This window comes from Gymnodraco acuticeps, unplaced genomic scaffold, assembly GCF_902827175.1.
Source record: "Gymnodraco acuticeps unplaced genomic scaffold, fGymAcu1.1, whole genome shotgun sequence".
NCBI classification, from domain to species: Eukaryota; Metazoa; Chordata; class Actinopteri; order Perciformes; family Bathydraconidae; genus Gymnodraco; species Gymnodraco acuticeps.
This window is the reverse complement of record NW_022990238.1, coordinates 2,623,104-2,650,019: the sequence shown is the minus strand read 5'-3', so window position 1 is coordinate 2,650,019 and position 26,916 is coordinate 2,623,104. Positions and strand designations below refer to the sequence as shown.

Below are 26,916 nucleotides of genomic sequence, written 5' to 3'. Positions count from 1 at the left end.
CAGCTGATCTGTGCGCACCAAAGTTCTCATTTCCTTATTTGTTTCCTCGCGTATCTGTCTCTCTCTCCGCAAACTCTCACATGAAATGTGTTCTTTTGATGCTGCATGCATTAGCAGTCCTTTATCAGTCTGTAATGCATGTTTCCAGTCGCAAAAACCTTTGACAGTAAAAGCCGCATCAGATGAAGACGTATTTACTTTAAACTGTCTACAGGGGAAACAAAAGGCTGCGTCTGCTTTTAACGAATCTTCAAGCCATGGTCTGTTGTTGTACCATGCAGCAGCAAAAGTGCGCTTCTTTCCTGAAAACAATCTCCCTGGATAACGATCCAGTTTCACCTGCTTGGGTTTATTAACCCCAAGATCATCTGGGGCTGTTGGTCTTTGAGCGGTTGCTTTTCAGACAATTTTCCATTTTGTAAGTCAAACAGAAATGGGAGTCCACAGAATGCACAATAAACAAACAAATCCAGAAGGCGGCAGAGTGTGACGCTGTGATTGGTCTAAATGTGGACGAATCACAAATCACAACAGACACATGAATCTATTTGACATAGCCTGCGATTTTTTGTTTTAGTTACTATCTGACATCTACGGAAGAGGATTAGGGCCACATAAACAATTTTTTTGTGAGGATTTGAAAAAAATATTATTATTTTTTGTTCTGAGAAAAAAGTCAGAATTCTGACTTTTTTCTCAGAATTCTGACTTTTTTCTCGGGGAAAAAAAAATATTTTTTTTTTGGGAGAAAAAAAGTCAGAATTCTGACTTTAATCTCAGAATTCTGACTTTAATCTCAGAATTCTGACTTTTTTCTCAGAACAAAAAAAAAAAAAATTATTTGGGAGAAAAAAGTCAGAAATACCGGTAACTGTCGAACCAGCTTCACTGCGATTTACACATTGCAGTAGGCAACAATGGAGGACGTGAGTGAATTTCTGCGCGCCAGAGGGGTCCAAGAGGAAACCATATTGCAAATGGAAGAACAAAAGGTGAGTTATAAATATATAAGTGTGTTTTGGGCGTTCGTAAAAACAACGAAAAGGCGTTAGAATATGAAATGCAGACATTGATGAGCTAGCAGCAAGTGCATTAGCTTATATGCTATGGCTCCCCCCATCTAATTCAGTAAATAATGGTTTAGTTCGTTGACACGCAAGTTTGTGCTTGTTGGAACAGTGGCGACTAACCAAGAGCAACAGCCTGGTGGTTTTCATGTTTCTGTAGAGAAGATTTCATTAAGTGTGTTTAACAAGGCAGCTAGCAGCTAGCTGAGAGCCTGACAGCTACCGCTCACCAGCCTGACTGCGGTCAACTCAGCCGTCTCTCAAATTTGCTTGGTCAAATGAGCAGTTCTTCATTTCTGAGTGCGCGATTTATAGCGCCTTTACGGTAATCGCTGAGAAGCGGCACTAACGCAAGAGTAAAAATAATGCATGTTTTTTCTGCTTCATGCGATACAAATTATTTTTACCATGAGTTCTTAAAAAAAACTAACACTGTTTGACTCAGTCCTAGTTTGACTGCTACCAACAATAAAATGAAGTACTTTTACTGTCTTTTTTCTGGGTAATACTCTCAAATTCCCCTCCTGAGAACAAAATCATGCAACTTCTGCTATATTTGATGAGATACAATGATTTTTATCGATGCATCCTTAATAAAAGTGATACTGTTGAACTCAGTACTACTTGGACTAGTAGCACAAGTACAATCAAGTACTTTTACTGTGTACTTTTGAGTAATCCCCTGTCAAACTCCCCTCCAGAGTACAATAATGCATGTTTTCTGCCCTCTTTGATGAGAGATAAAATGATTTTGTGCAATAAGTTCTTAATGTAATTGGAACTGTTGGATTCAGTACTACTCGGACTACTACCAAAACTACAATCAAGTACTTTTACTGTGTACTTTTTGAGTAATCCTTTGTCAAACTCCACCCCTGAGTACAATAATGCATGTTTTATGCCATCTTTGATGAGAGATAAAATGATTTTGTGCAATAAGTTCTTAATGTAATTGGTACTGTTGGATTCAGTACTACTTGGACTACTACCAAAAGTACAATCAAGTACTTTTACTGTGTACTTTTTGAGTAATCCTTTGTCAAACTCATTCCCCTGAGTACAATAATGCATGTTTTCTGCCATCTTTGATGAGAGATAAAATAATTTTGTGCAATAAGTTCTTAATGTAATTGGTACTGTTGGATTCAGTACTACTTGGACTACTACCAAAACTACAATCAAGTATTTTTACTGTGTACTTTTTGAGTAATCCTTTGTCAAACTCCACCCCTGAGTACAATAATGCATGTTTTCTGCCATCTTTGATGAGAGATAAAATGATTTTGTGCAATAAGTTCTTAATGTAATTGGTACTGTTGGATTCAGTACTACTTGGACTACTACCAAAAGTACAATCAAGTACTTTTACTGTGTACTTTTAGAGTAATCCTTTGTCAAACTCCACGCCTGAGTACAATAATGCATGTTTTCTGCCATCTTTGATGAGGGATCAAATTATTTTTAGCCATAAGTTCTTAATAAAATTGGTACTGTTGGACTCAGTACATGTTAGACTACTACCGCAAATACAATCAAGTACTTTTACTGTGTACTATTTGAGTAATACTCTGTCAAACTCCCCTCCAGAGTACAATAATGCATGTTTTCTGCCCTCTTTGATGAGAGATAAAAAGGATTTTTAAAAATAAGTTCTTAGTGAAATTGATACTGTTGAACTCAGTACTACTTGGACTAGAAGTACAAGTACAATCAAGTACTTTTACTGTGTACTTTTTGAGTAATCCCCTGTCAAACTCCCCTCCAGAGTACAATAATGCATGTTTTCTGCCCTCTTTGATGAGAGATAAAATGATTTTGTGCAATAAGTTCTTAATGTATTTGGTACTGTTGGATTCAGTACTACTTGGACTACTACCAAAACTACAATCAAGTACTTTTACTGTGTACTTTTTGAGTAATCCTTTGTCAAACTCCTCTCCAGAGTACAATAATGCATGTTTGCTGCCATCTTTGATGAGAGATAAAATCATTTTGTGCTATAAGTTCTTAATGAAATTGATACTGTTGGATCAGTACTACTTGGACTAGTAGCACAAGTACAATCAAGTACTTTTACTGTGTACTTTTTGAGTAATCCTTTGTCAAACTCCACCCCTGAGTACAATAATGCATGTTTTCTGCCATCTTTGATGAGAGATAATAGAATTTTTTGCAATAAGTTCTTAATAAAATTGGTACAGTTGGATTCAGTACTACTTGGACTACTACCAAAAGTACAATCAAGTACTTTTACTGTGTACTTTTTGAGTCTTGTAATGCGCTGTTGACCCTGCGACCCAAGTTGTGTATATGATCAATACACCTTAGAAAATCTTGAAATCTTGAAAGGGATGTGCAAAAGAACCATTATACAGTTTTTAATTAACTATTAGTAGAGAATAACGAGTAATGAATATACTTTATAGAGATCTGCAGATAAATGTTTAGTCTTCTCAAGCACCAACTATCAAATATCTCTCCTGATTGTTGGCACTTGACAATCACCTTCCCTGAATTTCACTCAGGTGTAACTAAAGTCTGCTTTAAGGGTTGTTTATATTTCACATCATTAATCAGAATCTGCAAAGTAACTAAACTAAATGTAATGGAGTAAAAATACCAGGTTAACCTCTGATTTGTAGTGGAGAATTACAAAGTAACAATGAGCTGTCATGTGGGTATATATTAATGCTGCACATTATGGATACAAGCGATTTTCACCCATTTAGTAATTACATGTTTTAAATGTGTACACACCAATGTGTTTCCTATCGCCTAAACCTCCAGGGCTGTACACAGTTTAATACTGGCAACTTCTAATTTTTGGAAAAACGTCTTTTAAAACTACAATTCCCAGTAGATACGTGCCATAGAGAACATGTTGCGAAACACAATAGCCAGCATGTGTATTTCTCGGGGGGCGTTCGAGTCCAGTTTTGAATAGTCTGCCGTGGATTCGTTCCATTTCAAAGAGCTTGACGCTCGGCGTAACCTTGGCGCACTGCCACTCCAACATCACAGGGTTTGTCAACAGGACTGTAGTCCCAAACGATAGCTGGGGATTATGGGTAGTGTAGTATCTTTGGCCATCCTAAATCTCGAAATGTCCCGTCTGTTTCTGGTGACTTTATTTACGGCTAAAAAGTATGCTAAAATGCCCAAGATTATAGAATTAAATGAATAAATAAAAACAAGGATAATTGTGTGTTATTGTTGAGTAAATAACAGTGTGTTATTTAGAAAAGAATAACAAATTAGAAGGAAAAGATTAAAAAAATACAGATTTCAGTATTTTGAGGCTCTAAGCCCCATTTATTTTCCTCACAGACGACAAAAAAAGTCCGACATTATACGATTTAAAATAAAAACAAATAAATAAAAAGATAAAAGACTGGCATGCAATTTACGTTAGAATAAATAGAATGGTTTTGAATAATAGATGATAGTAAAATCTACGTCACTTTACAGCCCCGCCCACTTTTGAGGAAACCAACGCTGTCATTTGAACGGCGATCAAGCCTGAAGCCACAGAGCTCTTCTTTTACTGTCTTTTCTTCTTAGAGGAAGTACAGAAACACGTAACTCTAGATTTGTTTTAATGTTTGAGGTAAACGACACAGCAGCTTTTTGTCATGTTAAAACTATTATTTTCTGCCTCGCTCATGAGTGTAACAGCTGGCGAAATTACAGCCTCGCCTACTGATTTTAATGTAACCATATATCGAGCCCGATTGTCGATTTCAAAGGTGTGCTCTAAAATGATATTTATAAATGACTATTATCATTATTATAAGCAAGACAATAAATGGCAAATATATGTAGAAAATAAACGTATTTAAGATACGTTCATAACGAACGTAACGTGGGAGAAAATACGTTTCTAGAAGATATGTAGAAAATAAACGTATTTTAAATAGGTTCATAACGAATGTAACGTGGGAGTAAATCAGTTTCTAGCTAAACGTAATTGAGAATGCAGTTTAGTTCTGTGGGAACGTAATTTTTAGGAGACATGGTTGCAAAAATTATACATGTGTTATACATCCAGAAATATCGAAATATCGTTTCCCACAGTGTGACATGTATACATAAAACAAAAAGGGCCTAGATAAACGTGGTATAAATTAAACAAAACGGGCCTAGATAACCGGGGTATACCGTTTAAAATGTTAATATATTTAAAATGTTCAAAGTGCAGTTTCAGTGCAAGTCAGTTGAAACGATCTTAAGTTGGCGTGACGTTGAAGTCGTGCGACCCTGCTGCTGTACTGGCTTGTAGTTCGTTTATAGCATAACGTTAGCATTTCGCTTTTGGCGACTAGATTTATGATTCAAATTATAAAAGTAGGGTAGACATGTGGAGATTATCCGGCTGAACAAAACGTGATCCCTCTCTTAAATGTGTGTCAACCACAGACCTTATTTCGAGCTATTTTCCAAAATCCTATGGAGAATTTGCATTGGTTTTTCACAAAGGAACCGGAAGAAGTTTACTTCCGGGTTTTACCACGCGTCACTGCGGTTCTCTATACCTGTCAATTAGTGCTTCCATGGACCTCATCTGTAATGGAAACTCGTCGAGGGTACGTATATTTGTATTTCAACAGAAAAGTAGTTATATACATAATTGTGTTCGAAAATAAAACACAAATGTTTATATGAATTGTTTATAGTTCTGATTTGACTTTATTCTAAGTCAAATCTTAACTATTATATGTAGTTTAATCATTTTTATTTAGGTGGTCGCTCAGTTTTTCAAATGTACACCATTCAGCTCCTCCAGCACCCCTACTTCCCGCGGCACCCGACACACTGAACTCACATGTTGTTTAACAGATGACACGTTTGTAAACAAAAACCCTGCTGGGGGACTGGGTGATACATTATCTTTTAAAATTGTATGAACATGTCCAAATTTAAGAATCCCCATAGAAATTGTCAACGGACAAACTGTTTTCTCAAGATGTACATGTATTATTATTATTTTTAAATAAGAAAAAAACAGTGTTCTTGTTTATTACAGGTTATAAAGTTATACTTTTATAAAATGTATGGACAACATTTTAAAAAGTGCTGGGGACATGTACCCAGCATCCCCAGCTTAAATGACACCTATGAATATATCCCTCTGTCCTTTCAGCGCAAATCGACATAGCATAGGCAACAAATCAGAAGTCAGGGAATCAAGCTAATTAATTAAAAAAGTCTAAACTGAGTGAAAAGTCTAACTATAAATAATAGATTTTAACTTATGTCTTTTCAGAGTCTTGGTTTTCTCAACGTTTGGGAAGGCAAGTGTTTCTTATTTGTCACACAATTGTAATTGCATTAAAAAATTCAATGATTTCTCAAATGTCATATTTTTTTACAAAGAAATGACGGAACTTTGACATTTCAATTTCAGACAAGAAAAATAACAATAACAAAAGAAGTCCTTTTGGCTGTCACTGACAAGCTTCGAGCCACAACCAAAACAAAAGACAACGATGAAGGTGACGAGACACTTTCTGGGGCGAGGTGTGTCAGGAGCTTGGAATATCCGATTCCAAGACCAATAGGACACGGCTTCATCATGCCTATAACCATCATAAAAAGGTACATTTTTTATAAATATTGCACTAATATTGATTCTTATTTCTGCTTTGCTTTTATCTTCATCATCAGTCTGCCTGTGTGAACAACTTTAATTTGGATGTGCTATAATATTTTATATTATTTGATTAATAATTACATCTTTGGATTTAATTTGCTCCTTGTCATGTGCAGATGAGACACAAGACACAGATGGTGACCGCAGCACCTGCCAGCCCATCGACAGACAGTGACCACACGGCCTGCCCCATCGACAGTGACCACAGTTCCACTGACATTGACCGCACAGTGCCTGCTACCCCATCGTCGGTTAGACAGGCATTCACAGAGACGAGTGAACCAGAAGACGTTTCAGAGGTAAATATCGCATATTAGCACGTAGTTAGTGTTAGTGTGTTATGAAACATGCACACTACTGTGTGGAGTGAAATTATAGTTAGTCCCAAATAAACAATTTCAGATATATTGATTCACATCAGTAAAGAGTCATTCCAACTTTGGTCACTTTCGCTAATATGTTTTCATTGTGTTTTACAGTGTAATTCATCAGGGACATATGACTCCTCATCACAGTCAAAAGATGGGCAACTCTTACACTCATTTAAATTGCCTTCAAATTCTTCATTTTTTTTTGTCACTAAAAGTGACTGGAAGAAACTGAGGATGAGACAACATAAGCGTCGATTCAAATCTTTAAACTGGACTTCAGTCATGGCCACTGGCATCCGGAGTGTCCACCCACACTGTTGCTTTGTCTTCAAATCTCACAGTGTGCAAACAGTTGGGTCAAAAAGGAAAGGGTCACTTTTTTCATGTGTTGGCTACTGTCGATTTGATGACTGTCCTGTGGAGGTCGAAGTTGACATTGAGGATGAGTCATCCCTTAAGGCAGTTGTGACCTTCAGAGGTGAAAAAGCATGGCACAACTGTGAAGAACTCAAACATCGGCCTGTGCGTGCAGATGAAAGGGATGCACTTGCTAATGCCCTCACCAGCAAACTTCCCAGAAGTGTGTACCTTGATAAGCTCAATAAACTGGATGACACTGTGTTGGCTTCTGGAAACAGAGACCAGGTACCATCAACTGGTGTGATGAAAACATTGTCCTGGCAGGCAAGAAAGAAGCTGAGAAAACACAGCAATGAAATGATCAGCCTCAGAAAAATGATGGAGGAAGAGCTTGAGACTGAGGAAGCAGTCATTAAAAAAATTATAGCACACCCCAAAGGAGTCATGCTATGGTCCAACAAAACAATTGACCTCTTCCATGACAGGTGCAGGGAAGACATTGTACATGTGGATGCGACAGGGAGCATTGTTAAAAAGGCAAAAGGGAAAACCTCACCTTTTTATGTGTATGAGATGGTGGTCCGAAATCCGTTCAAAGGATCCTCCCCTGTCCCTGTGGCCACCTACATCACAAACGACCACACAATAGCCTCCATATCCTTTTTCCTTGGGTCATTTATGACTGATGTAATAAGACTCCATGGAAGGGGAGCCAAAAAAAGACCTGTCATGCTGATCTGTGATGGCTCTACAGTCCTCATGGAGTCCATGGCCTATAATTTCTGTGGAGTCAGCCTCCAGGAACTTCTCTCCATGTACTACAGCATCGTATCTGGACAGGCAAAGCATGATTGTACTTTTAGTAGTAGTCCAAGTAGTACTAAATCCAACAGTACCAATTTCATTAAGAACTTATTGCACAAAATCCTTTTATCTCTCATCAAAGATGGCAGAAAACATGCATTATTGTACTCAGGGGTGGAGTTTGACAAAGGATTACTCAAAAAGTACACAGTAAAAGTACTTGATTGTACTTGTGCTACTAGTCCAAGTAGTACTGAATCCAACAGTATCAATTTCATTAAGAACTTATTGCACAAAATCATTTTATCTCTCATCAAAGATGGCAGAAAACATGCATTATTGTACTCTGGAGGGGAGTTTGACAGGGGATTACTCAAAAAGTACACAGTAAAAGTACTTGATTGTACTTTTAGTAGTAGTCCAAGTAGTACTGAATCCAACAGTACCAATTTCATTAAGAACTTATTGCACAAAATCATTTTATCTCTCATCAAAGATGGCAGAAAACATGCATTATTGTACTCAGGGGTGGAGTTTGACAAAGGATTACTCAAAAAGTACACAGTAAAAGTACTTGATTGTACTTGTGCTACTAGTCCAAGTAGTACTGAATCCAACAGTATCAATTTCATTAAGAACTTATTGCACAAAATCATTTTATCTCTCATCAAAGATGGCAGAAAACATGCATTATTGTACTCTGGAGGGGAGTTTGACAGGGGATTACTCAAAAAGTACACAGTAAAAGTACTTGATTGTACTTTTAGTAGTAGTCCAAGTAGTACTGAATCCAACAGTACCAATTTCATTAAGAACTTATTGCACAAAATCATTTTATCTCTCATCAATGATGGCAGAAAACATGCATTATTGTACTCTGGAGGGGAGTTTGACAGGGGATTACTCAAAAAGTACACAGTAAAAGTACTTGATTGTACTTTTAGTAGTAGTCCAAGTAGTACTGAATCCAACAGTACCAATTTCATTAAGAACTTATTGCACAAAATCATTTTATCTCTCATCAAAGATGGCAGAAAACATGCATTATTGTACTCAGGGGTGGAGTTTGACAAAGGATTACTCTAAAAGTACACAGTAAAAATACTTGATTGTACTTGTGCTACTAGTCCAAGTAGTACTGAATTCAACAGTACCAATTTTATTAAGAACTTATTGCACAAAATCCTTTTATCTCTCATCAAAGATGGCAGAAAACATGCATTATTGTACTCAGGGGTGGAGTTTGACAAAGGATTACTCAAAAAGTACACAGTAAAAATACTTGATTGTACTTGTGCTACTAGTCCAAGTAGTACTGAATCCAACAGTACCAATTTCACTAAGAACTTTTTGCAAAAAATCATTTTATCTCTCATCAAAGATAGCAGAATACATTATTTTGTGTACTCAGGACAGGAGTTTAAACAAGTATTACTTAAAAAGTACACAGTAAAAGTACTTGATTGTACTTTTAGTAGTAGTCCAAGTAGTACTGAATCCAACAGTACCAATTTCATTAAGAACTTATTGCACAAAATCATTTTATCTCTCATCAAAGATAGCAGAAAACATGCATTATTGTACTCTGGAGGGGAGTTTGACAGGGGATTACTCAAAAAGTACACAGTAAAAGTACTTGATTGTACTTTTAGTAGTAGTCCAAGTAGTACTGAATCCAACAGTACCAATTTCATTAAGAACTTATTGCACAAAATAATTTCATCTCTCATCAAAGATGGCAGAAAACATGCATTATTGTACTCAGGGGTGGAGTTTGACAAAGGATTACTCTAAAAGTACACAGTAAAAATACTTGATTGTACTTGTGCTACTAGTCCAAGTAGTACTGAATTCAACAGTACCAATTTTATTAAGAACTTATTGCACAAAATCCTTTTATCTCTCATCAAAGATGGCAGAAAACATGCATTATTGTACTCAGGGGTGGAGTTTGACAAAGGATTACTCAAAAAGTACACAGTAAAAATACTTGATTGTACTTGTGCTACTAGTCCAAGTAGTACTGAATCCAACAGTACCAATTTCACTAAGAACTTTTTGCAAAACATCATTTTATCTCTCATCAAAGATAGCAGAATACATTATTTTGTGTACTCAGGACAGGAGTTTAAACAAGTATTACTTAAAAAGTACACAGTAAAAGTACTTGATTGTACTTTTAGTAGTAGTCCAAGTAGTACTGAATCCAACAGTACCAATTTCATTAAGAACTTATTGCACAAAATCATTTTATCTCTCATCAAAGATAGCAGAAAACATGCATTATTGTACTCTGGAGGGGAGTTTGACAGGGGATTACTCAAAAAGTACACAGTAAAAGTACTTGATTGTATTTGTGGTAGTAGTCTAACATGTACTGAGTCCAACAGTACCAATTTTATTAAGAACTTATGGCTAAAAATAATTTGATCCCTCATCAAATATCATTGATTGATTGATCAAATATAGCATAAGCACTTTTACTATCGTCAGCGCCACTTCTCGGCGATTACCGTAAAGACGCTATTAATCGCGCACTCAAAAATGAAGCGCTGCTCATTTGACCAAGCAAATGCGAGAGACGGCTGAGTTGACCGCAGTCCAGCCTGGCGGGGAAAAACCATGGGAAATACATATCGCCCAAACTTCTTTTTGTTTGCCATCATTACTTCAAATTATTTTTGCCTGTAACAGTTTAGAGATCAGTGGTCAAAGTACAACGCAAGGAGGCAGTTGCTAATTATATTCCCAAAATTCGCCCAGTAAAACCCCTCTCGGTACTGTAGCATTGTTACCACAGGGGTTTGGGCCATTGTCCTTGTATCCCACAATCACAGAATTATCAGCATATGAATATGAATCCTGCTGTACTGTCTGAAGGAGATTAAAACAGCAGGACAGTGTTGGTAATTGTATCTAGTATCGCTGCGTATCATGTCAGTCTCTAACGTTAACGTTACTGAAAGCTGCCGTTGGTGGGCCGCTGGCTCTGGCATAGGTGGGCCGTGGACTTTCACAGCGCCGGTACCGCATCCGCCGCCGCAAACACCCGCCGTTGCGATGCTCTGGTGGCTCCGGCAGGTCCGGTGCAGCGGTGCTGTGAAAGTCCACCGCCGTTGCGAGTCTCCGGCTGTAATAATCCACTTTAAAAACACTTAAGGGTTATACTTATGTGAAGGTTATAAACTTTAGGGTAACCAGGGAAATTAGTAGTTTCTGTTTTTTTCTAATAAAGTGACAACAGTACCATCATGGCAAAAACTGGCTTTTTAAGGGTTAATATTCTGAAAATTAATGAATGTTTTGTATTATGAACAGGACTGATTTGGTCTGCGAAATGGCAAAATAGTATATATCTATATATAACGATGTACAAGGGTTGACAATAGTTATACAATGTGCACAAACTTCATTGTGTTTTCTTTTCTTTCTTCTTTGCAGATTGACAGCGACGTCATTGGTCTTATGGATGATGCCACTCTTCAAAAATACATCCCCTCCTACGGAGACCGAATAGCCATCTTTAATCATTGTAGAAGTAAAAGGCCCACATCAAAGCGAAAAAAAGGCCTTTATGAAAGACTGAGGGAAAAAATGACAGTGAGATCGGAAAGTTCTCAAGGAAACGCATCAGGTACAGAAACAAGAAAAACACAGACAAAGAAGCTGAAAGCCACAAGAAATATTGAAATAGGCTGGATTCACAATGACACTAACACAACCAAACAAGTAAGGGCAAAACAAGGAGGTGGCACTAGAACAATTAAACTATCAACTAATGCTGGTTTGAATGAAATCCTTGAAACAGGAAAGACACTATTTTTTCCTGATGGAATATCACCTAAAGGACCTGAATCAGAGTTCGACTTTGAGGTGTGGGATTTTAAACAAAACTGCCTTACAGCTGAAACATGCCCTTCAATTAGCACAATGTACGAAACTGTGCAAATGACAATGTTGCGATTTTACATTGCCACAAAGCGAAAACCTTCTGCAAACGCTGACAGCGACACAGTTGAAGAGACTTCTGAGTTTAATCTTGTCTCGGGTGAAAATGACGACTACACAGATGTCATTATTGTTTTGGACGACATACAGCGATCACTAAACATTTCTAGTGATCCTGAAATCACCTTTGGTCCTCATTTCGGCATCGAGGAAGATGAAGAAGACACACTCATATTTGAGAATGTTCCTGTCCCCGCCAGTCCACTTGAGGCAGAGAAACAACTAACAATCACTGTACATCATGCAAACACCCTAGCTGACATGATTACTGCCTTTTCTGATGCAGAGATTTTAAACAAATCATTGAATGTGAGGCGCATTCTCCCAGATAACAAGGAAGAAGCAGGCAGTGGTTCTGGGGTACTGAGGGATGTTCTCAGCTGCTTCTGGCAAGAATTCTATGAGAGATGCACACTTGGGACAACAGTTAAAGTGCCCTTCATTCGCCATGATTTTCCTGCTGAAACATGGAAGGCAATTGGAAGAATCCTTTTGAAAGGTTACCAAGATTGTGAATATTTCCCAAACAAACTTTCACTGCCTTTCCTTGAACAGGTGCTGTTTGATAATGTGTACAGTGACCTCAAAGCATATTTTATGCAATTTGTGAGCAGCCAAGAACGTGAAGTTTTGATGCAAGCGCTGACTGATTTCACTGCAGTTGACACTGATGACCTTTTGGAGGTTCTCGACAGCTATGGCTGTAGAAGGAAAGTCAGCGCAGAGAATCTTCCTAAAATAATTGAAGAAATTGCCCACAAAGAGATGGTCCAAAAACCAATGTTCGTTATTGACTGCTGGAGGGAGATTAACCATCAACATCTCAACCTCAGTCCAGAGGCACTGACTAAGTTGTTGTCTGACCTGCAACCCACCACAAAAAAAGTCTGCAAACTACTGAAATTTGATGTTGATTTGACTACAAACCAAAAAGAGGTAGCAAATCATCTGAAAAGATTCATCAGAGAGCTAGATGAGAGTAAACTTCAGAAGTTTCTACGGTTCTGCACAGGATCTGATCTCATTGTGACAGACAGCATCTACGTGGGATTTGAGAAAATGACAGAGTTCACAAGAAGACCGATTGCACACACATGTGGGAATATTCTGCACATAGCTGACAGCTATGAGAACTTCCCAGATTTCCGTTCAGAATTCAATGCAGTTCTTGAGAGCAATGTGTGGGTTATGGACATTGTTTAGACTCCAACAACAATAACCAAACCAATCCAAACTGTTAAGAGTTTTTCATGTTCGAAGTAGTTGTGCAGAATTGCAAGTAATGGTGTGCTATACTGTATATTTGGGAAACACTTCACCAGGACCTTTAATAGTTATAGAGAAGTCCAGCTGGCCAGAAGGGAGCCCATCTTTCACTACACAAACTTGGTGGTGTGTTCACAAACTACAACAAACTTGCATATTGACTATTATTCTCCAGTTGCAGAACACAAACCTGACTTGACAGAAATGTAATTTGTTCATGTAATTCAAGACCTTTTAATACTGCTAAGATGTTTAAGGATTCAAACAAGAACAGTGGCATGCTTCATTGTTCTTATATGGAAACAGACAGTTGTAAAATACAATGTACTGTTTGCTCCCTCTTACTTTTTGTGTAATTTTTGATCATACAACATTTTAAGCATTATTTTTAAGATATTTGTTCCGTTTCTATATTTCACATCTTGTTTATTTAGAACATATTTTATACTAGTGTAAAAAGTAATTAAGACATAATCTTAAAATAATGCTTAAAATGTTGTATGATCAAATGTTTCCTCAGGTGTCACATTGCCTTGATACCAAATGTCTTGTTAAAGTTTCAAGTGGTGGACTGGTTGGTTCTTCTAAACAAGTAGATACACATACACACTTTCCCTATACACACACACACACACACACACACACACACACACACACACACACACACACACACACACACACACACACACACACACACACACACACACACACACACACACACACACACACACACACACACACACACACACACACACACACACACACACACACACACACACACACACACACACACACACACACACACACACACACACACACACACACACACACACACACACACACACACACACACACACACACACACACACACCTCTCAGATGTGCATATAAACAGACTGAACTAGTCTTCTACCAGTTATCTCAGTTATGAGAAGTTATGATTACAATTGTTTGCTTTTTACTAAGATTGCAAGTATTGCTTTGATACTGAAAGACATTCTGAAGGTAAATTGTATTAAGTCTCAACATCTGTTTTGCAGGCATTGTTGTGTGCAACAAAACCTATCTTTTATTTTTGGATACTTTAATAATTGTTATTGCACTGGCACATTACAGGCAGATATTTGTTCCGTTTCTATATTTCACATCTTGTGGATCAACCAATAATTAAAAAAAAAAAAGCAAAGCAAAAGGGCTGTAATTTTCCGGTCATCCTTGTGCGGAATTCTCATGTTTTGTTAAATGTTACTTTTAACATTGAAATGTAAGTTAAGGTTACATTGTGAATCAAATGTATTTTCTTACACCACATTTGTATGCAGGCCTTCAATTGAATGTTGATAAAGTTTCCTATTCTTATGGGTATAAAGTGATTGAATAAATAAGCTTTACAATAGTTGTTCCAAGACTTCTCTAAAATATCTTATAGTAATTCATATTTGACACTAATGTGAGAATTTAATTAGTCATGTGGCATTAAAAACAATGATAAAATAATTGAAAATTCATTAAGAACACTACCATTCTGTTTATCTATGCTTTGAGTTCTTGATGCCTTTTTTACAAATGTGTATTTAATTGTCTAGAAATGGTATCCTTTATTGTCTTAATAAAGTTAATTGTTTATTTTTGCCAACACTAGGTTGTAATGTTATGGTGATACAGGTAAAAGACTGATGTATATCAATACTGAGAACATATGATGAATACTGCACTGACATACTCATTGTATCAGCATTGGATCAAATGTGCTCCTATTGAACTCACAACCAAGCTTCCCAAAGTCTGTTCACCTCAAGTTATTACGGCTAAATTGTTTCATTGAGTTCCGAGAATACATAAATGTAACCACATTTTGAAATATAAGTAATTGAAATAAATAAAATGTGTTACTGCATAAAGACAATCTGATCCATTTAATTAATGTGTTATGCAAAAAGGTGTGAACGATGTATCTATTGCTTAAATCATTCAATTTGTGCTTACACTTTTGCAAGAATGTGATCAGACATTTTTAGTAAAAACAATGGAGTTATACTGAAAAATTAACATGTTCATTATTGTATGCATGTGGCAATCAATAAGTCATTCTAAAGTGATGTTTGTATTCACCAATAAATGGCACTAGCAGGTTTGTTATGTCAGCGAATGGCGTTGTTATCCTTTCTTAAAGGAGGAAGTTTGTCCAGTGTAAGCAAGGCCTTCTCAGTTGCAGCAAACTACATGGCAATATTAATGACTGGTCCCTTACTGTTTTTAGAGCGCACATGAAATAATCTGGCAACTGAGTGAAAATTAGCAATCAGTTGTTACCATTGTGTAACACATGGTACATTATTTGTGTATACAATGTAGAAACATGTAACAAAGATTTGGCCCATACATACAGTAGGCTACCATTAAAAAAAAACTGTTGAAAAGCTGTAAAGAAAAATGAAAATAGTGTTGAGACAAACATTTAAGGAATACATGAAATACCATTGACTATGATTTTTATTGATACATTTTTGACTAAATAATTACTTATTTTTTAAGGTCAGTTTTGTCCTGAACAGTATTTTGTGTTTTGCATAATGACATGTACGCTACATGTACCATTAATCAAATACTTGTCGTCGTATTTCATCTCGTAACAGGATGTATAGATCAGCTGCAGCAAATGGATCTGCTGGATCATCCCATCCGTTTTCCGCCATGAGTAGACAACACAGTTCAAAAACAGTTTCATCGCACGGAAACTGGCCTTTGGGAGTACACTCTAACATACACAAATTGACCTCCTCCATGGCAATAGGTTTGAGTCTATCCTCAGCACTGTGCAACTCTGGGAATGAGTACATAATCACTGGCCGACCAGATGCTGTGTCATCAGTTGATCTTGGTCTGATTTTGTGGGAATTCCAGGTGTTGACCACTTCATCAAGTTCATCCTGCATAGAAAAAAAGCACAGTAAATGTAGACGACATGTCTTAAGAAGCTTTCGGACATAACTTCTACCTGTCTAGATGGAGGCTGAGGTTGCTGCAATGTCCACGAACATAGTGAATTATAATATTATTATTACTCATACTACTTTTATTAATGACTAATCTCAGAAATAAATAAAATATTTTACCTGAACAAGATTAAGGTAACAGAATTGGATAAGACTTTTGTCCAAAAAGTCTCCTGTGAAGTGGCCATCTTCCTGGAGAGTTTGGAACAGGTTCATCCAGAACTGCGCACTCTGTTTGCGGAGTATACCCCACCATCCTTCAATGCGCTGGTTTGCTGTGCTTCTTCCATAAAGGAAACTTCTCTCCCCAGCAAAACTGTCTGGGTGGTTCCTTCGCAAAAACATCTGCATTTCTTCAACAGAAACATTTTCCGTGCCCCTGTCTGCACGAATCCTCTCTGGACATCCACCTATACCTGAAACTGTTTTGATAAAGTAACTTGCAACTACTTTAGGATCACTGTTTGTGATATAGGCTTCCATCCATAACACATAGCGGCTAAAACCATCTATACAGCCGTTGATGGCAATGCCATAGGGCTTTAGTTTATCATAACCATCCATGTGCCAAAGTGCATTTGGCCCTCTGCATCTGTACTGACGTCTTCTCAAGCGGTGGGCTCGTCTTAATTCCACACCTTGTGGATCAACCAGTTTGATGATGCGTCTTATGCTATCTTGTGACACAACAAGGCCCTGTTGAATTGCACGGAGATGAAGCCAACGGTATCCCTGCATCTGTCCATTAGTCATGATCTCATGCTGTACAAAAGCTAGCACTTCCTCCAAGTCAGACTGGTTCTTCCTCCTGAACAGGTTAAGTCTTTTACAAATTCTCTTTAATGTTCGGACACTAATTACAATGTGATTAGTGTGTGCCAAAATAGCAAGTATTTCTTTGTTACTTAGGGAAAGTCTGAAGTATAGTTTAATTAAGTCATCCAAATCTGGCTCTGCAGGCATTGTTGTGAGCAGCGCAGCAAACTGATGTAATGCAGAATATAAAGAGGACAATTTGGTATTCGTAGGAGGGGTTGTAATATGGCAGTTGAATTGTACATCAGACAATAACGTTGCTTTTAATCTGCAAAAAAGAAAAGAAAATATATTGTTTAAATATTGTAAGGTTAAGACTCTTCTTCCTATTTTACACAGTATATGCTCAGTAAAAGTGTCCATTACGGAGTACGGATCTTATTTATCAGGAACACTTTATATGCAGGAACACAAATCCTACCTTTAATTTAAAGCCAGAAAGTGTTAAACATTCTTACTGTTAACCTCACTAACTTGTTTCATAAAATGCGTATATATAGGCATATATATATATATATATATATATATATATATATTGTAAAAAAATACGCATTTTATGAAACAAGTCTAGAATGGAGTAAGACAGTTGTGGTTGTGGGCCACAACCACAACTGTCTTACTCCATTCTAGACGAGATGATGTTTGAGATGTTGATCATTTTGATGGTTAATAGCCTTCTGATTGTCAGCTAGCTGCCTTGTTAAACACACTTAATGAAATCTTCTCTACAGAAACATGAAAACCACCAGGCTGTTGCTCTTGGTTAGTCGCCACTGTTCCAACAAGCACAAACTTGCGTGTCAACGAACTAAACCATTATTTACTGAATTAGATGGGGGGAGCCATAGCATATAAGCTAATGCACTTGCTGCTAGCTCATCAATGTCTGCATTTCATATTCTAACGCCTTTTCGTTGTTTTTACGAACGCCCAAAACACACTTATATATTTATAACTCACCTTTTGTTCTTCCATTTGCAATATGGTTTCCTCTTGGACCCCTCTGGCGCGCAGAAATTCACTCACGTCCTCCATTGTTGCCTACTGCAATGTGTAAATCGCAGTGAAGCTGGTTCGACAGTTACCGGTATTTCTGACTTTATTCTCCCAAATAATTTTTTTTTTTTTTGTTCTGAGAAAAAAGTCAGAATTCTGAGATTAAAGTCAGAATTCTGAGATTAAAGTCAGAATTCTGACTTTAATCTCAGAATTCTGAGATTAAAGTCAGAATTCTGACTTTTTTCTCAGAACAAAAAATAATAATATTTTTTTCAAATCCTCACAAAAAAATTTTTTATGTGGCCCTAATCCTCTTCCGTAGACATCAGATACATCGTAGCATAACAGTTCACAGTTTATTTATAATTAAAAAAATTTTTTTTTTTTAAATGTTATAAATAATAAAAAACGTGTATATTGGGGGAGGGCAGGAATGTCAAATGGGAGGGCCTGGCCCTCCCACGGCGCCGGGCATGGACCCACTGAGATAACCTACACTAAAGTGAACTATCTAAACACTGAGAGTCCTTACCTCACTGAGCTGAGGTTATACGATCCTCTCAGTCTGACAGGAGAGGACTCTCCTCCACCTTGGTGTAGAAACAGCTGTTTATATCCGTTAGCATAGCTAGCTAACCAGATACTAACATTAACATTCCACGTTACCGCTCGCGCACTCACAAAATGCGCTCGTGCCACACACACACACACACACACACACACACACACACACACACACACACACACACACACACACACACACACACACACACACACACACACCACACACACACACACACACACACACACACACACACCACACACACACACACACACACACACACACACACACACACACACACACACACACACACACACACACACACACACACACCACACACACACACACACACACACACACACACACACACACACACACACACACACACACACACACACACACACACACACACACACACACACACACACACACACACAGCCGAGCTTGAATGAAACACAGAGACCCAGAAGTAGGCTACTTGTACTGTATATCATATTATTTTCGATGGCTTTACTGTATAATCAGTGTAACAGACGAACAGATCGCCACTGGGCTTTCATCTAAACACACAGCCACGTAATGATAACAAAACAAAGGTCGGGGGTCATTGGTCAAGCAACACACCAATCAGAGAGCAGCAGTGAGCACACCTCAGGCTGTGTTTTATATTTGTATTCTTTATTTCTGACGTATTTCACACAAAAAACCTTTAGTGGAAACGTTTTCACTTATATGATTTTTTTTTTTTAAACGGCAAAGTGGCAAGGCTTGCCCACCCTGCATTGGGTGGGCACAGTGACTCATTTGGGGGGGCATGGCCCGCGAATGACCCCCCATGACGCCGACCCTGGAGACATCCCTCAAATACAATTGAATAAATGACCAAGATGCAGCAGTGCAAATGTCTTCCACTGACATTCCTCCGTGCAAAGCCGTGGAGGAGGACATTCCTCTGGTGGAGTGCGCATTGATGTTCTCCGGGGGATCCACCCCATGAGGAGACATACTGTATGCTTGTGACACAGCTTCACACAGCCAGTGTGACAGCCGTTGTGCAGACAGAGGCTGCCCGATCGAATGCTCTCTATAATGTACAAACAGGGGCTGAGAATGGCGCAAGGCAGCCGTGCGCGCCACTAGCAGGACAGCGCGTGCACAGGACAGAGGAGATGAGACGCGGCTTCTTCCTACGACCTGTGAGGAGGGGGAAAGAAGCCATCCAAGGTGATCACTCTCGACTCTAAAAGAGCTTGTGATGACCTTAGGCATGAAGCCGGGTTAGGGCGTAAAACAGCTGAACTGCCATCTCCTTGGATCCGGAGGCATGACGGAGCCACAGAGAGAGCAGACAAATCACTCACCCTTTTCGCTGATAGAGACAAAAGTAATACTACTTTGGCTGACAACAGTTTAAGGTAGGTAGGTGTAGGAGGCATATCTGGGACAGAGGAATGCCGCGAGCTCTGCAGTTTATAAACCAATAGGTTAAAAACAGCAGACTTCTGCAGCGAATGAACCACCTCTGGAGTGTCCCCCTGTTGGAAGAGACCCAGGGGTATCATCACGTGACCAGCTGAACACCGAGCAGCAGCATCACGGAGAGGGCTGTGTGGGTTGTGACATGCCGGAGGAGAGCTGTCAGTTCCTTCACTCGCTGCCGCGAGAGCCGCGCTCTCATGCTGGCTGAGTTTAATTCCACTCCCAGATAAACGATTGTCTGAGAGGGAAGAGGACAGCTCTTCTTCCAATTTATTATGAAACCCAGGCTTTGACAGATGCGATACGAGATTGACCGTCTGTAAAGCGACTTCCTCCCTGGAGCGAGCCAGCAAATAGCAGGTCGTCCAGAGAAAACCACACTCTCATCCCTCCTCTGTGTAGTGGCTCCAGCCTTCTCTACACAAAAAAGCGAGGAGTCAGGAAATATCCGAACGGCAGACTATTGTCTGGTCTGATATTCCCTGAAATGAGAAAACGCAGGAATTTCCTGTGTTTCGGGATGATGGGTACGTGGAAGTATGCATCCTTCAGGTAGAAGTGAACCAGTCGTCCTGGTGAACACATTCCAGCACCTGTTTGATCGTCAGCATGTGGAATACTGACAGATCGAGGATGTCTCATTCCCCCAGTCTTTTTCGGGATTAGAAAAATAACGGGAGTGAAAATCCCTGATTTTCCTCCCTTTGAGGAACCCTGGAAATATCCTCTTTCAACAGGAGTTCCAGCAGCTCGGATTGGAGCGCTAGACATAGCTTCTGGGAGGACAGGAGTGTTTCCTGTATCCCATTGAACTGTGGGGGGCAGTGGCCCAGGCCCACCCAGTTTACTAATTGGCCCACCCTGAGAAAGCTTCGGTGTAATAAAAAAAAAAAAAAAAGATTTTATTTTATTTGTTTAATTATTTTATTATTATTATTAAAAAAAAATGTATTCACCCATTGAGAATATCCAATTATTCAAAGTGAAATTCAAGTGAACAAATATCGAGTTTAATTAATGTTGTATGTGCTTTGTCCTCTGAACCAAACTCATTTACGGTAAAAACTGATTGTTGGTTCCGGCGCGCGCCATAATAACCTGAGAGAGGCAGAGAGCTGCCTGCAAAATAAATGATGGCTCAAAGTTCACTAATGAACTTTTATTTTTATTTTTTTTAAAACAGACTCCAAGAAGAGCCCCCACTGCCCTCATCTAGCAGCAGTGGCGGCCGGCCCATAGGGGCGCTAGGGGCGCCGCCCCACCTATTCCCACATACAAAACAAAATATAAAAAAAAATATTTAAAAAAAAAATTATTATTTTTATTTTTAATGAACAAGGTAAATATCATACAATTGGCATCATTAAAATGTATAATCTACAATAAAATCTCGTTTAAAATTGTGTTACGATGTCTAAAGTTACTGATAAGTCACATGTTTCCTGCCTGGCCTTGCCCGTGGCATTAGTTTATCATTACCGGGCGCCGTGCAAGGAGCTCCCGAGCCAAACAGCAGCAACCAGCACTTTGCAAAAGTCTCAATAGTAAACTGTGCCGCCGAAACATAATTTTAGCCAATCAGCGGCGTCAAATATTTTGGTCACGAGGGCGCTCACGTTGGCGCCCACGTTGCTTACGTGCGTTGACGTGAGTTGTTTTTTAGACTTGTGAGTGACCAAGGTGACGCAGTAGTTGGATGAGAATGGCTTTGTGTGCAGGTGGAGTCGCCGGACCTCGGTCCCCGCCCAATTCCGTTCAAGAGCTAATCTCCAATCCTTTCGAAAGGAGAAGTTTGGGAGATAAACTGTTGCTTAAAGACCTTGGACCGGACCAACCCGATTTGTATATTGTTATATTGTTATTGTAGCGTAAACGGCTAAATCGCGTTTGAGAGATTTTAAATCTCAGATCTGCTCAGGCGAAACCTGCTTTACAGGTCTCAGCACTCAAGCCTGCATTAATATAGGCACGGCCAGTCTATTGATAGCGTGAAGTACAACCGCGTGACTCAGTCATTTTGTACCTTAAAAAGCATTTAAATACCGCATTTAAAATCTAATGAACTCAGTGTGCATCTGGACCCGGTGACGACATTACCTATTGACGCAGCAACCACTGTAAGTTATATTCTTGTTTAATTAGACTTCTCTGTTTCATTTATTCGACTCTGTATAAATTGTTATTGTAGCGTAAACGGCTAAATCGCGTTTGAGAGATTTTAAATCTCAGATCTGCTCAGGCGAAACCTGCTTTACAGGTCTCAGCACTCAAGCCTGCATTAATATAGGCACGGCCAGTCTATTGATAGCGTGAAGTACAACCGCGTGACTCAGTCATTTTGTACCTTAAAAAGCATTTAAATACCGCATTTAAAATCTGATGAACTCAGTGTGCATCTGGACCTGGTGACGACATTACCTATTGACGCAGCAACCACTGTAAGTTATATTCTTGTTTAATTAGACTTCTCTGTTTCATTTATTCGACTCTGTATAAATTGTTATTGTAGCGTAAACGGCTAAATCGCGTTTGAGAGATTTTAAATCTCAGATCTGCTCAGGCGAAACCTGCTTTACAGGTCTCAGCACTCAAGCCTGCATTAATATAGGCACGGCCAGTCTATTGTCGCCCATCAGCTGTAGATAGTTAACTAATTAGAGGGCCGTGGCCCTACAGCTGTGAGAACTGAGCAATCAGGCGTCCATTTCGGGTAGCTCTTTCCTGGAGCGTCAGTTTCAGTGTCAGACAGCCGAAGACTGACAAAGACATTGGAGTCCTGCGGGAGTAAGACTGACAAAGACATTGGAGTCCTGCGGGAGTCACGAGGGAGGCAAAGAGGAGGCAAATCCTACTCTGATTGAGCTGGTGTCTTATTTATCTTTTCTTTAGTTTTCTAGCCCCTCATGCTATAATCATGTGTATTTTCTCTATTCCTGTTCATGTGTCTTCTCGCAATTATCACTGGCCCCGTGTATCTCCTAATCGATATAACCGGCCTGCTCTCGTCTATCCCACGTGCTCCACTGAGATCCAACATCTAGTTTCTGGTGGCCTGTGGAATTGCCAGTCAGCTGTTCCTAAGGCTGACTTCATCTCTGGCTACGCCTCCCTGCAGTCTCTGGATTTCCTTGCTCTCACTGAGACCTGGATTACTCCATCCAACACATCCACCCCAGCAGCTCTCTCCACTGCATATTCCTTCTCCCATACACCCAGACCCACTGGCAGAGGAGGTGGCACTGGTCTCCTGCTCTCTCCCAAATGGAGCTTTTCCCTCTTCAAGCTACCTAACTTCACTCCTTCCACCTTTGAATTCCATGCCGTCACAGTAACCCATCCTATACAGTTAACCATTGTTGTTCTCTACCGTCCACCAGGCGCCTTGGGGGACTTCTTGGAGGAATTAGATAATCTCCTCTCACTCATCCCTGAAACTGGCCCTCCCGCTGTACTTCTCGGAGACTTCAACCTCCAGACGGGGAAGATAGACGAACTAACATCTCTGTTAACCGCCTTTGCTTTCTCACTGTCTCCGTCCCCACCGACTCATAAAGCTGGCAATGTCCTTGATCTCATATTCTCAAGGAACTGCGCTACTTCTAACCTCTCTGTAAACCCGCTCCACACATCCGATCACTTCTTCATTTCATTCTCTCTATCCCTTTCCAAACATAACAAACTAATCTCTTCTCATCCTGCACTTGTCCGCCGTAACCTTCGCTCCCTCTCCCCCTCTAGCTTTGACTCGTCGGTGCTCTCAGCCCTCCCTTCCTCTGATTCGTTCCATCTCCTGCCTCCAAACTCTGCTGCAGAAACTCTCCTCTCTACTCTCTCATCCACTCTGGACTCGCTCTGTCCTCTCACATCTCGGCAGGCTCGTCAGTCCCCTCCTGCTCCCTGGCTAAATGATGCACTGCGTGCTAATAGAACCGTCCTTAGGGCAGCAGAGCGGAAATGGTGGAAATCCAAACACCGTGACGACCTCCTAACCTATCAGGCTCTCCTCTCCTCTGCTTCGATCTCTCAGGCAAAAAGCACTTTCTTTCAAGATAAGATCCAATCTTCCTATTCCAATCCTAAAAAACTATTTTCCATCTTCTCCACCCTCTTGGACCCTCCAAAAGCTCCTCCCCCCTCCTCACTTCTGTCAAGCGACTTTGTTACCCACTTTGAAAAAAAGGTTGATGATATTCGCTCTTCTTTTTCTGACTCATCTTTACTCACCGCTGGGTCACCAGACCCTCCTTCCACCAACACACTTACCTCCTTTTCCCCTCTCTCTCCAAGTGAGGTTCTTACCCTCATTACCTCTGCCCGCCCTACCACCTGTCCTCTGGACCCTATCCCTTCAAACCTCCTTCAGACTATCGCTCCTGATATTCTACCGTTTCTCACCCATTTCATCAACACTTCTCTAACTTCTGGTCACTTTCCAAACAGTCTCAAGGAGGCAAGAGTAAACCCTCTCCTAAAGAAACCCACTCTCAACCCGTCTGATGTTATAAACTACAGGCCTGTCTCTCTCCTCCCGTTCCTGTCTAAATCACTTGAACGCGCTGTCTTTCCTGTTATCTCAATCAGAACAACCTTCTGGATCCGCACCAGTCTGGTTTCAAGGCAGGTCACTCCACAGAAACTGCTCTCATTGCTGTCACGGAGGAACTGCACACTGCCAAAACTGCATCCCTCTCCTCTGTCATCATCCTATTGGACCTGTCTGCTGCATTCGACACGGTGAATCATCAGATCCTCCTTCGCACTCTCCAAAAACTTGGAGTTTCAGGCTCTGCACTTTCCCTCCTCACCTCATACCTGAAAGACCGTACCTACAGGGTGACTTGGAGAGGGTCTGAGTCCGACCCTTGTCAATTAACTACGGGGGTCCCTCAGGGCTCTGTTCTTGGTCCCCTCCTCTTCTCCCTGTACACAAACTCGCTCGGATCAGTCATTAGCCCGCATGGTTTTTCTTACCACTGCTACGCTGACGACACCCAATTAATTCTGTCAGTTCCCCGCTCAGAGACCCAGGTCGTTGCACGCATCTCTGCTTGTCTAGCTGACATCTCTCAGTGGATGTCTGCTCACCACCTCAAGCTCAACCTTGACAAGACTGAGCTGCTCTTTCTCCGGGGAAAAGATTGTCCCACTCTTGACCTAACAATCAACATCGGCACCTCAGTTGTTTCCCCGACTCAGACTGCAAGGAATCTGGGTGTGACCCTAGATAACAACCTGTCCTTCACTGCAAACATCGCTGCTACAACCCGTTGCTGCAGATACACGCTTTACAACATCAGGAAGATACGTCCCCAGCTGACTCAGAAAGCGACTCAGGTTCTGGTCCAGGCTCTCGTCATCTCACGCCTAGACTACTGCAACTCCCTCCTGGCTGGTCTACCTGCATGTGCCATCCGACCTCTGCAGCTCATCCAGAATGCAGCGGCTCGTCTGGTCTTCAACCTTCCTAAATTTTCCCACACCACTCCGCTCCTCCGCTCCCTTCACTGGCTTCCGGTAACTGCTAGAATCCACTTCAAGACACTGGTACTTGCTTACCATGCTGCGAATGGATCTGGCCCTTCCTACATCCAGGACATGGTTAAACCGTACACCCCAGCGCGTGCACTACGCTCTGCATCAGCCAAACGACTCGTTGCGCCCTCGCTGCGAGGGGGACCCAAGTTCCCATCGGCGAAAACACGTGGGTTTGCTGTCCTGGCTCCAAGATGGTGGAATGAGCTCCCCATTGACATCAGGACGGCAGATAGCTTGCACATCTTCCGGCGCAAACTGAAAACTCATCTCTTTCGACTCCACTTCGAGCGATAGAACTATTAACGAAGCACTTTTATACTAATAAAGGACTGGCTTACCTAAAGCCAGTTGAGTAGCACTTGAAATGTTTGGCTCTATGAAACCTGATGTACTTATATGATTCTGTTTTCTTCAAGGTTGTGTCTTCCTGGTCGAATGTACTTATTGTAAGTCGCTTTGGATAAAAGCGTCAGCTAAATGCAATGTAATGTAATGTATATATCGCAGCAAGCTCGGGAAAAAGACAAAACGTATCAACGAGGCTTCTCACGTAGCTGGTACACCAGAAAGGCATGGCTAGCTGGATGCAAACAGGTAAATGCTGTCTTTTGTTTCCCATGCTTGCTCTTCAAACAGCCGGGGACAGATACGATCTGTTCAGAAACTAGACAAAAGTTAAACAAGTACAAACCACAGACTGTCTGTGTCATGGAGAATACAGTCGCTGGTTTATTTATGCTGTATAGGCCGTTGTTGTGAGTGTGGACGGTCGGAGCATATATAACATTAGCTTAGCCAAGCTCCATTTAGAAAACACGCATTTTAAAAGGGTTTGCAGACTTGTCAAAGCATTAATTAATGGTTTTTACTAACCGGTATCAGTATGTTGTTAATTCGGCATCATTTTGAAACGTGTATTACAATTAAATCACGGTAAAATATGTTCATCTTGTTGTAGTTGTAGCCCCCTTGCCAGCGATTCTCTCTCTAGTTTAGCATACTCA

At 40.1% G+C, this 26,916-nt stretch overlaps 3 protein-coding genes across 7 annotated transcripts in view; 1 reads left to right on the top strand and 2 right to left on the bottom strand.

The window, feature by feature from the left end:
• The window catches only part of LOC117548295 (cytochrome P450 2K1-like), a 50,103-nt gene that overhangs the window by 6,378 nt on the left and 16,809 nt on the right, over positions 1-26,916 (bottom strand). The gene's annotated exons all lie outside the window — the stretch shown is intronic.
• Positions 815-14,154, top strand: LOC117548294. The gene is made up of 2 exons (XM_034219458.1): positions 815-992; positions 11,694-14,154. Exons 1-2 carry the CDS (start codon positions 918-920, stop codon positions 13,461-13,463), a joined length of 1,845 nt encoding a protein of 614 aa, XP_034075349.1. The 5' UTR covers positions 815-917; the 3' UTR covers positions 13,464-14,154.
• Positions 16,001-18,453, bottom strand: LOC117548296. Of its 2 annotated transcripts, XM_034219465.1 has the most exons (3): positions 18,298-18,453; positions 16,642-17,605; positions 16,001-16,455 (listed from the first exon to the last, which is right to left on the bottom strand). In XM_034219465.1, the coding sequence occupies exons 2-3, from the start codon at positions 17,482-17,484 to the stop codon at positions 16,123-16,125; spliced, it is 1,176 nt and encodes a 391-aa protein (XP_034075356.1). In that variant the 5' UTR covers positions 17,485-17,605; positions 18,298-18,453; the 3' UTR covers positions 16,001-16,122. The 2 variants fall into 2 exon arrangements, with proteins under 2 accessions (XP_034075356.1, XP_034075354.1); XM_034219463.1 differs by lacking the exon at positions 18,298-18,453 and having other exon boundaries at positions 16,642-17,853.